This window comes from Eucalyptus grandis, chromosome 9, assembly GCF_016545825.1.
Source record: "Eucalyptus grandis isolate ANBG69807.140 chromosome 9, ASM1654582v1, whole genome shotgun sequence".
NCBI lineage: Eukaryota > Viridiplantae > Streptophyta > Magnoliopsida > Myrtales > Myrtaceae > Eucalyptus > Eucalyptus grandis.
In genome coordinates, this window is record NC_052620.1 from 21,328,418 (window position 1) to 21,340,079 (window position 11,662).

Genomic DNA, 11,662 nt, shown 5'->3' on the forward strand with positions numbered 1-11,662 from the left:
TGCCGAAGTTGCTTTTTTGATGTTTTAAGTTCAATTCTTGTTAAGCTCGACATCAGAGGATTTGTCTACGCTTCAGTGAGTATAATTGACCTGGAGAAGAGGCATCGTGCTGCCAGTGATTTAGTTAATCTAAGATTCTGGTGTTGATTCCAAATGCTTGGTTTTAGAACGGTGAATGTCACTAGTGACGCCCGTATCTTTAGCTGAAAAGTATGGCCATCTACTTTTCAAACAGTGTTATCGGTTCTTGTCGGATTGATCCGGGGATGGAATTTGCCGGCGTGGTTTTCTCTTTCCTTGTTGGAATGTCGATAACACGCCCGCTTCCTTCCTTCTCTTTCTCACTCTCTCTCACAGCCTTCTTCATCTTAAACCCCGCTGAATCCAAATAAAAACAACAAAATCTAACGTCCCCAATAATACAAAACCCGCAATGCATCGACACCTGGCTCATGATTGCCCATTGCGGTTAAGGCTGTAAGCTGGACGTGCTCGAAGAAGCACGAGGTGCCATGGTCGTGAGCTCGGAGAGTGGCCATGGTGCCGAGCTTGACGAAACCCTCATTTTTATGTTGGCTGATGTGAGTCTAGGACAAGTATAGTTTAATATCGGGAAAAGTGTTAGAAAAGTTTTAAACTTATTGTATTTATGTCAATTTAGTTCTTAATCTTTTGATTTGGTGTCAATTCAGTTCTAAAACTTTTAATGGTGTTTAAACTATAGTTAATTTTGTCTTAAATCTTTTGACTTGGTGTTAATTTAGTTCTTTCAGTTAATTTTGGCCGGATTTTGTTGACATGGACACTGGTTGGCTTAGGTGGTGCCATCGGCATTGACATTAATAATTTATAATGATTTTTAGATTTATTTATTTATTATTATTATTTTAGCCCGGCCACTGACCGTGGCCCAAGTAGGCTAGCTTCACGTGGCCAAGGCGAGCGCAGAGGCTTGGCCTCATCGGATTTGGCTTGGATGATGTTGGACCTTGCCTAATCCAATGAAGTTGGCCCTTGCCTAGGCCAAGGCAACCTTGTTGAGCGTCGCTCAAGTGAAGGTGATGGCTGGCGAGGGGAGCCATTGCCGAGGTTGCTCTCACCTAGGTGAGGGTTAGCATCATCCTAGCCTAGGCGAGGGGCCTTCGCCGGGGCTCGGCTTCACCTTGGCCAAGCGAGGCCAACTTGCCTAGGCCATGGTCGGTGGCTAGCCATCTCCTATCGGTTAGCCATCATTTAAGGAAGAAGAATGGAAGGAAAGAGAAAAAAAAAAGAAAGAAAAAAAGAAAAAATATCAGATAATAAAAATATTATTACAAATTGTTCACGTCGACTTGGCGGTATTATGTAAGTTAGTGGGCATTTGCGTCAATAAAATCCGGCTAAAATTAATCGGAATGATTTAATTAGCACCAAATCAAAATATTTATGATTAAATTGATACTATCTCAAAAGATTTAAAACTAAATTGATACCATTAAAATGTTTATAACTGAATTGACATAAAATTAAATTTATGACTGAATTGATACTATTAAAAGGTTTATGATTGAATTGGTATTATTAAAATGTTTATGATTGAATTGACATTAAATCAAAATGTTTAGATTAGATTGACATTATTAAAAGGTTTATGACTAAATTAGTATAAATACAATATGTTTAAGACCAGACACTTTTCCTCTGTAATATCCAACTCAGCAAAGAAACAGGTTGTCCATGTTGGTAAAGAACAATCAGCAATAAAAAAAATAGTATAATGAAAGGACCGACAACCGAACATTCCAAAAAGAGGATTGCTTTTGAATCGGAAAGAGAAAGTAGAGGGACCATTTTAATTTTCGGACAAAAGTACAGAGATTGTTGGTAACATCAAGCCTGTTTTAAAAAAACAGATAATCGCTATAATCTAGCAAATTAACAAAAAAATTCGAGCTTCTCCGTCGAGACAAGTGTAAATCACCCCAAAATCAAAGCAAAGGCTCCCAAAATGTCGATCTTACTTATTCTCTAGCAATATATTATCCAAATCATTTCCTATTTTGCATGTTCTTTATTGAATCGCGTTGCCTCCTTTTTCCTCGATTCTCACATCAGCTTTTGCCTTCCGACGGAGAAACCTCATTGGATAAAGATCGTCAACAATGTCGTGTAACTCGTAATCCAGGATTCTCGATCTCATAAGACCATAATTGTAAACAATTGCAAGTTCCAACTCCGTTTTCTAAACAAAGATACAATGAAGTGGTGGTCCAGACTTTCTTTCCATAGCCCGGCCGGCATTGTTTATGCGAACGTTCCCTCAGTCCAGTTGTTCGACCTATTTGATCATCACTTATTGAGTTAGGTTTCGATTAAAATTAACTTTGGAATCGTCAAGACGGAAACTTCAAGATCCATACAGCGCCTAATTGAACTTCTTTCAGCAAATTAAAATCAACTGCGAATGACACGACCCGAATCACAAGCTCTTGTTTTCTATCCATTCCAAACATCAAGTCGACTTTGCTCATATTAGAGTCGAATGGAATTGCTAGGTTCGAAATGTGAATGCACGACTTAAAAACTTGGGCAATCACTTCAGTGAACTATCATGCGATACATCAATGTCACCAAACATCATAGAAAGCAGAATAGTAACATTATGCCGAGTGATGATATTTCGATGCTCGTTGCTTTACATGTATCAAACAGTATTACATCATATATCATACAACATATAAGAGAAAAAAATCTGCGAACACATATAGCTAGCCAGTCTTGGTGAAAGGAACAACCTAAAGCTTTGGGAAAGACAGAAATTGAACAGAAGAAGAAGAAACAGACCTGGTCGGGGATGTGCAAGTTTAATAAGATAGGACTTGAGCAAGGTATCATCTTGAGTTGATTCGGTTGAAGCTACAGTTCGTGGCAGCGCAAGCAATTCCTGAAGGAATTCACCCGGAAAGGCCTGCGAAAGATTATGTTCTTCTGGGAAGCCTTGGAATCTTGATGGCGCTGTGAGACCGAGCTTCTCATTTCTTGAGCCCTAACCTCAGCCGTCCTCAGTTTGTTATAGATCCTGTCCATCCCTGTGGATCGCTTCTTTTCCAGTTTCATCTGAACCAAAATTACATATCCGCAAAGTAAATAAAATTGATATCTGTGACTAATATTGTGAAAATTCGAATATCAGACTGCATCATACTTGAGGAGTTTGAGTATAGGCTTATAGTAACTTAGCGCATTGTCAGAGCCAAAGTGAACAAAGCTGATTCAAACTTGAAATTTAAAGACTAGACAATGCACGCCACTATTTCATTTCTGAAATTAACTTCCTGTCTGCCGTGTACAATTTTTGCTTAAACGAGGTCCTCAGATATGTAGAAAATATTCTCCTTTGTTGGCAAAGATTTGAAGAAATACTCATTTGATTTCCCTTAACATCATTAAGTGGATATCAGAAGAGCCATCAGTTGAGTTAATAAAGTGAAGAACCGACCTCTAGTTTCTTTATTGCTGCTTCTGCTTTTGCCTTCTGTAGATTTTCCCAGGCTGTGATCTTTGCTTCATCCCTCTGCAACCTGCCAAAGAGAAGATTCATATGCATTTCAGCTTATGCAACATCTCTGTCCATATGACAGATTCTACTTCCAGGTGCCTTCATCGGAGTTCAGATCAACCCATAGCATCATTTGCTTGAATGGTGCAAACAAGTCATGATACCTAACACTGGCATTAATTAGAATAGTACCAGGACATGTTCTTCGTGGCCATGTTCTTCGTGGCCTCCACCATGTCCCAAGATGACCCTTGAGCTTCCCCTTCACCAAATCTATTCGATTCCTCGACACCTCGCCCGCCCTTTCTAGAGAATCTCACAGCGTGCTTCCTGGACCAATTGATTATGGTTGCCCGCTTGTCTATTCCCACGTCCCGCACTTCCAACTGCTCGGATTGCAATCTCTGGGATGGAGGGGGTTGGCAATTAGAAGGCCTGGTTTTGGGAGACGAGCAGGGGCTACTATTCGGGCTCATCTGAGTTGCCATGTCCCTTCGCGAGACAGCGCGAGAAACCCCATTTTCGTTATCCTCGGCACAATCGAATTTCTCATCTGCAGATCGTTAAACCATCAAGCTGACATTATGCGAATTTCAAGCTGAAGCAGAGGTTCATTTAATTCAAGGTTTAATTCCAGCAAAACCAAGAAGTGAATTCTCAGTTTCCATCAAAACAACAGAGAGAGAGAGAGAGAGAGCAGCACGCCACCAAGCTTATCTTCAACAAGCTCAACCGAAAACCACATGAACCATCTTAAGAGAGCCTCTCAAGCAGAACACCTCAACATACCCAGAAATCAATTCTAAAACTTAAGCACAGGCCCTGTTCACACACATCTATAATGCACCATCAACCACACCAGCAGCAAAAGGAGAAAGAAAACAAGAAGTCAAAATTTGGAACTCACCCACCATCTCCGGCCACTCAAGGCCACTAGCAGACCGACTCACATTGCCATCGCTACCACCCTTCTCGGCCGGCACGCCGACGCAGCCCATCACCCCTTCGTCGGCCACCATCACGCCCGTCGAGAACGGCGACCCCACTGCGAAGCTCCGCCCGTTCCACCCGTCGACGCACGGGGAGTAGGAGGGGTAGTACCCGGGCAGGCCCAGCGGCCCGCTCTTCGACTTGGGCCGCCGCTGGGGGCCGTGGCCGTTGGGGTGGGCGGCGAGGTGCGAGTTCTTGACGGAGACGGGGCTGCAAATCCACCGCTCGGCGTCCTCCCATTTGGAAGGCAAGGTCCGGTTGCTGTTGAAGGGCGAGAAGGAAGGCGACGAGGCGGGGTTAACGTGGGCTCTGCTCGCGGCGGCGGCGGCGGCGGCGCCGGACGGGACGCGCTCCGAGGTCCAGCCCTTCGGAGTGCCCAGGTCGTGGTAGGGAAGTGAGTTTCTGCTCTTCATCGACGGCGACGGCGACGGCGACGGCGACGGCGACGGCGACGGTGGTGGAGACCGCGTGGGGGACGAGGATATGGAGGTCCGATCGAGGTTCGAGATTCTGACGGGAATTACATTATTACGTAGAACGAGAGGGCAAAAAAAAGAGAAAAAAAAAGGAGAAATTAAATCCGAAAAAAAGGAAAAAAATAATGCAGAAATCTTCCTGCTTGAAGTCAAGTTTCGTAGGTTTGGCGCCAGAAGACAGCCGTGAATGAAGAAGAAGGAGGGGGACAGGTGTACGGTCATAGACATCTGGTTATTTTGTCGTTGTGGGGCCTACAACGTTTTGACAAACATCATATATAACAAAACACAATCAAAATGGCACATTGAGAGTTTCTTAACATAAAAATTAGGAGTATGCAAAAGAATTGGGACTCACCCGAACCGCCCAAATTGGATCGGAATTGTTCAGAACCGGTGGTTCTTGAAAGAATCGGTCCGGTTCCCAATTCCAATTTATGGGAACCGGTGGGTAGCGAGTTGGATCTACTCAGATCAGACCGATTATATTATAATAATAAATTTGTTTTTAATATTAAAATAAATTTCGAAATTACTAATTAGCAAATCTAAATTTTAGGGCTCCATTTCCTCTCATGATTTTCATGTTTTAATAAGAATTTAGTAAAATGTGTAAGATGCTTTTCAACAACTCAACAAATGTCTCATTCAAAGAATATTTTCGAGACTCACATATGACACTATGTTCAAGAATATGTGGAGTACCAGTAGAATTGTTTCTACAAAAAAAATTCAGTAAAGCAAATGTTGTAAGAGATTGAACATTATTAAAGGATAAAAGAAAAGATGATCTATATATGACAATCATCCAAAATCTTGAACTTAAGGAATATTTTAGGTTTCAACTAAAATGATTCAAAAATAGGAAAAAAACCAATTTCTCTTTTTTGGTAGTGTTTTCCAATAAAATAAAGAAAAATGGTACCCTTAATTAAGCTGGTTCGATTTAAAGAAAATATTACTCGATATGAAAAATACTCACGACGAGATTTGGAAAATAATATTATTATTGGTGAGACTGGTTCCATGGATCAACTCGAGAACTGGATCGGACCGGCGGTCGGATTCTCGGAACAACGGAGGGTTCTCGGTTCCAATTTCTTAGAACCAGTCCTTAGCGAACGGTTCTTGATTCTAGATTGGGAACTGCCCACCCGGACCATGCACACCTCTAATAAAAATACATAACATCCAACTATATGATTTTTAGAGGTGCACGCTCACTTCGGTTCAACTTTGGGGACGGACTTTGGGTATAATGTAAATATTGAAAGCCAAAATTCTTTAGGAAAATATAAATTGCGTTTGATAAAATCTTTTTTGCGAAACAACTTTGAGTTCAAGTAGTGTTTGATAAAAAAAAAAAAAAATTACAATGAGTTTTGGCTACAATTTTTTATATATTTTTTTCATTAAAGAAACTCAAAACCCTTTGCCGGAGCTGGCAAAGGGCTTAGGCCTCAAGTCAGCTAGATTTGGCATCGGTGATCGTCAGCTAAGATTGCGATTGCATGACCTAGGTGACCACCACCAAGGTCTTGCAACCTCGGGCAACTGTTGCTTAGGTCCTTGGGCAAGGGTCACCTGGGCCCCTCATCGGCCAGTCACTAGGTCGTTGCTGGCCAAATCTGGCCTTGTTGTTTCCTCACCCGCCCTTTGCCAAACTAATGAATTTGGCAAAGAAGATGAACAGTTGCAGAAGGGGCAAAATAAAAAAAATTAAAGAATTAGTGAGGATAATTTTTGAAAGAAAAAAATATTTTAATCCTAATTTCAGTATTCCGTAAATGCAATTTTCAAATGCTAGGCACGATTAGTTTTGGGTTTTCAGCATTTCCAATGTCAATACTTGGTGAAAAACTACTTTAAAATACTTGACAAACACTTTGGCATTTTCTCAAGGGGCTTTTGTTTGCTAATTGATATACCATCTCTAAATGCATGTAAGAGAAAAGCTTTTGTTCGCTAACTAATATAGGAAAAACTTTGAATGATGTTATTGAGTCAAAATTTTAAAAAGGCTTAAGTATAAATTAGTGGTTTTGCGGGAGAGAAAAAGCTCTAATGTTGCCTACCAACCAAAGTGGCAAAAAAAAAAAAAAAAACAATGGCACAAATGCTCCAAGATGATCACATTTGCAACAGCTTTCATGTTGTGCATAAACATATATTTCTTACGGTTCATTGATGGTTCCTTATCTTGAAAGTTCCCTAACGTCCCAACCGAATTCGATAGTCCTAAGAAGTTAACACATGTTAGATTTTAGTTAGGAAAACTAATATAAAAATAAAAATAAAAATACCTCACCTCTAAATGATCAATAACATACCTTTATTATAGAAGATACTAAGCACAAACTCGAATTTAATCTTTAGAGACCATTTTGCACTTTATCATCAATTATCAGTGTGTTCCCATTTATTAAAATGCCATTTTCTTTCCAAAATGTACCTACCCAAAACACTTGAAACCAACTTAAAACCTAACCATCCAAACCCTAAACAAGATGCCAAAATGGGGAGTAACTTGATATTTTCGACATGAGATATTACTTAGAGATATGTGAATGATATTTGCAAAAAGATAATCTAATGTAATGGTCATTGGATATAAACTAATGCGCGTTTTTTGGTGATTTCCCTTCTTTTTTTTTAACAGAAACCCGCATTTAGAATTTGGGAACGATCTTTCCAACTTAGTCTCTTTATACTATGTAAATCCACTAACTGCGAACGCTTCAATCCCAACTTCGGATGCTGAATTCGAATCCTCCTTATGTACTCAACTCTAGCCGTTGGAGTAAACAAAGACCAGCACGGGTCTATTCGACACTAACCAAAAAACGTGCATTTATATTTCTTCTTACTCACGGTATTTTTTATTTTTATTTTTTTGGGTCGGTCTTCTTTCTCATGGTACAACCGTAGTTTTTTCTTTTAATCTTTTAATCTAACTCTTCCTTGCCCTATTTTTGGGAAGTGACAATTCGAGGTGCGTACTCAGATTTGCTCCGATCGGGACCGTTGCTTCCATCCTCCTTCCATAAGGGAACAAGAAACGTCACATGCGAAACGGCATTTCGCTGTCTTTGGCAATAATGGTGCTCCTGCAAAGAGACAAAAAGTACACAATGCAAGATAAATGGATGCTAACAATCCACGCATGTCGAGATTCGCTCTCTAGAAAAAAAAGGGTGTTTGGCGAGTCGCTCGGGACTGAAAAATTCAATTGATGGATATTCAAAACATCGGCTTAGAAAAATGTAACTCCTAACAAGAAAAAAGAATTATAGTATATGTGCTCAAGCATACGAGCATAGAATTATTAAATATTAAATTACACATTCATTTAACTAATTAAACTTTTAGAATAATTAAACTTACTAATATTTGGTTAGGGCGGTATGTTATGCTAACCCAAGCATGTGACGAGTCTTTAACTAGAGTTGATTGACTTGTTGTTGCTTGAACTTGTTTGATAATGTTCTGATTGTTCGCATGTTGTCGATTTATTTTATGATGATGCTTATGCCCGTGAGCCAAAGTATGTTCTGAACTACGAAAATTGATCTTGTTGGTCTTGGATGTGCGTTGAAATGTAATGGATTAGGCCTTACTTGGTTTCGGTTCGATATTGAGGCGTATTGATTCTGAGTCATGTTCGGTTCTAGGTTGGTGTTCATTCGTAATGGCTTAAGTCATGAGCCTTGAGTAGTAAGTAGAACTTACTAATATTTGGTTAGAACGTTGTGTTACGCTATTCCGAGCGTGTGACAAGTCCTTGACTGAAGTTAATTGGCTTGTTGTTACTTGAGGTTGGGTTGTGTTTGCTTGGATTGGTTTAGACTTTGTTCATTGATTGAGTTCGGTTCTTGTTTGTTGAGCTTGGCTCATACTTTGGCTTGAATTGCTTTGAAAGAAGTTCGATTTGTGTACTTGTTTGATATGCTTCGGTCATGCTTTGACTCAAATCGATTTGAAAAACGTTTTTGTGAAAATTTGCTATTTCCTTACAAAACTATTTCAAACCGCTTTCACAAGTGCATATTTTAGGTCACGCCTCGGGCTCTGAAAAGGGGTTTTGTCAGCCTTGGACAAACGTGGGATCATGACGGATCGGTCCTTCTTAGTCTTGGTGCAATGTTGAGGCATATCGTTCCCGAGCCAACTTTGGTACTAGGTCGGTGAACAACTAAAATCTCATATGGGAGGCTCATTTGCCTTCCTAATTAATGTCCATTCTTAGTACTAATTAAAAGAAAAAAGACCAAATTAAGCATGAGCAAGAGTGCTAGAAAAATTAAATATTACTCGTCTTGTTCGTAAATTCTTTCATTTATCTCTTTTTGAAGTTATTTTCTTTCATTTAGAGGACCGAGTTGGTAGAACAGTTTTGTTTACCTCAGCTGATATTTCAAGTTTTGTTCCTACTCAATGTTATTTCGTAACGTTAGGATAATTACTAAAAAAGTTCTAAACCCATTATATAGATGCCAATTTAGTTTAAACCTTTTTAATTTGGTCAATTTAGTACCAAACATTTTGACAATTTGTCATATAATATGTATGGTCAATTTTGTCTAAAACAACTCATGTGAATGCTAGCCATCCTACGCAATATGATTGGCACCGACAAAGACATTTTTTATTTTTTATTTCTGAATATTTTCCTTTTTTTTTTTAAAATAGAAACTTTTAAAAAATTAAAGAATTATCCACATTAACGCTGGATGTGCCACGTGGAATGACTAGCATTCACGTTAGCGATTTTCTATCAAAACATAACCGAAATGACAAATTAGCCAAATTGAAATATTTAAAACTATATTGGTATGTAATAATAGGTTTATAATTTTTTTTTTTTGATAATTTTTCCCTCAACATAAGCTCATTAGAGAGTAACTTTCAGTGTGGTTACTTAGTGGTCTAGACATAAATAGGTAGGCCATTACTCACATTAGGACAAGTTGAGTCGATGGATGGGTTTTGCATGACCTCTATCGTGATACATGGTGATGGCGATAAGACTGGTACGATTGCTCTCAATGACATCAAAGTCAAGATTGAGCCGTTCAACTTTAGACATATCTCTTATCTCACATAACTCATGTTTGGATTGGTATGCTTAAGTCTTGGGTTGCCTCAAACAAACACGGGATGTTTAAAATAGATGGGCCATTACTCAACAAGTTGAGCCGATAGATAGGTTTTGCATGACCTCTAACCAGTGATACATGGTGACAGCGGAAGGAGTAGTATGATTGGTCTCGATCTTTAGAGTCGAGATCGAGCTGTTCAACGTTAGACATGTTTCTGATCTCACAAAACACGTGTCTCGATCGGTACGCTTAAGTATTGTGCTGCCTCAACCTAACACGAGGTGTTTTGAATTCGTGCTTTGCCCTAGGCTGGGTAGGGCTGTATTCACAAAGGAAAGAACGTTAGGTGCTTATTACCGACATAAATTGGATCAATGATTGGCTCACTCGATCGTTGGAGCAGCTGATGATTGACACTCTTCTTATCTGAGATTGGTTAACAATTTCTTGGAATCTAACTGTATGCACATTAGATTTTTGATACCGTCTATTATTTCCCTCAACATAATCCAAATTAGTTAATCATAACCTGCCTAATTTAGCCACAAACAAGTTTTGTACAGATCAGCCGGTATAGATGGGTGATAAAATAATGGTGTGGACGTAGATCCACCGGATTGGCATATATGAAAATCTGGCTAATTCCATAAAAAAACATCAATTTTAGGTCGATGGATTAATCTGGCCAAAATTTTTTTTCCTCATGAAATAGTCAAGGGACAAATTCGGCCCGAACTTTTTTTTCTCTTGTAAAAAAGCATCAACTTTAGATTAAGTGACAATTTTGGCCCCAATTTTTTTTTTGTCTCATAAAAAATCACAAACTTTCACTCCTATCCAAAATCTAACCCCTACCATTAACTTTCTATTTGAAGTTAACCTTATTTCAGGAGAAAATGTTCTAGCCGTGAGGTTGGTGGATCTCATCTATGATTTCTCTTGACGGGCAGTGATCTACAGCTTCTTATTATGACAAAACAATAAAGTCTAGCTAGAGAAATTCAATCTGGAGGTTTTTTTTACTTGCTAGTGAAGTATAGGAGATGACGTAGTTTCACTATTATTCTTCAAGCTATGGCCCGAACAAGAAAACAATGGATGGTGTTAGCTAGCAAGTGCACATAGATTTATTGGTAAGGACAATCAATGAATCTAAGTTAAGGGGGCCAGATTTAGGATTTAAGTGAAAGTTTGTGATTTTTGAACAAAAAAAAAAAATTGGGCCAGAATTGTCACTTGACCTAAAGTTGGCGTTTTTTTACGTGACAAAAAAAAAAGTTTGGGCCAGATTTGTCACTAGACCTAAAGTTGATGCTTTTTTATGAGACAAAAAAAAGTTTGGGCTAGATTTGTCCATTAACCTAAAGTTGGTGTCTTTTTTTTTTTTTTTGGAATTAACCTTATGAAAATCATTGTTTTGACTCCTAAATGGTGAATAATGAGCTGGGTCTCGAACGAAAGAGATGAGCAAATTAATAGGTGAGGTAGATTGACTTGATTCTAAGAATGCGTTTGTTTCATGGAAAATTCAAGATTTTAACAAATATTTTTTGTAAAAT

The 11,662-nt window shown here is 39.0% G+C and overlaps 1 protein-coding gene across 1 annotated transcript; it reads right to left on the bottom strand.

Moving 5' to 3' along the window:
- Positions 1-2,621: 2,621 nt before the first annotated feature.
- On the bottom strand, positions 2,622-5,149 carry LOC104418567 (hypothetical protein). Its single transcript, XM_010029945.3, has 4 exons — positions 4,446-5,149; positions 3,731-4,091; positions 3,479-3,560; positions 2,622-3,096 (listed from the first exon to the last, which is right to left on the bottom strand). Exons 1-4 carry the CDS (start codon positions 4,939-4,941, stop codon positions 2,896-2,898), a joined length of 1,140 nt encoding a protein of 379 aa, XP_010028247.2. The 5' UTR covers positions 4,942-5,149; the 3' UTR covers positions 2,622-2,895.
- Positions 5,150-11,662: the final 6,513 nt, after the last annotated feature.

Excerpts from the sequence above, each read along its gene's own strand:
- LOC104418567 (XM_010029945.3), bottom strand. The coding sequence starts at position 4,941 with ATGAAGAGCAGAAACTCACTTCCCTACCACGACCTGGGCACTCCGAAG. Across the intron at positions 4,092-4,445 it reads TGAGTGGCCGGAGATGGTGG|ATGAGAAATTCGATTGTGCC; the intron begins GTGAGTTCCAAA and ends AACGATCTGCAG. Across the intron at positions 3,561-3,730 it reads GCCACGAAGAACATGTCCTG|GTTGCAGAGGGATGAAGCAA; the intron begins GTACTATTCTAA and ends TCTCTTTGGCAG.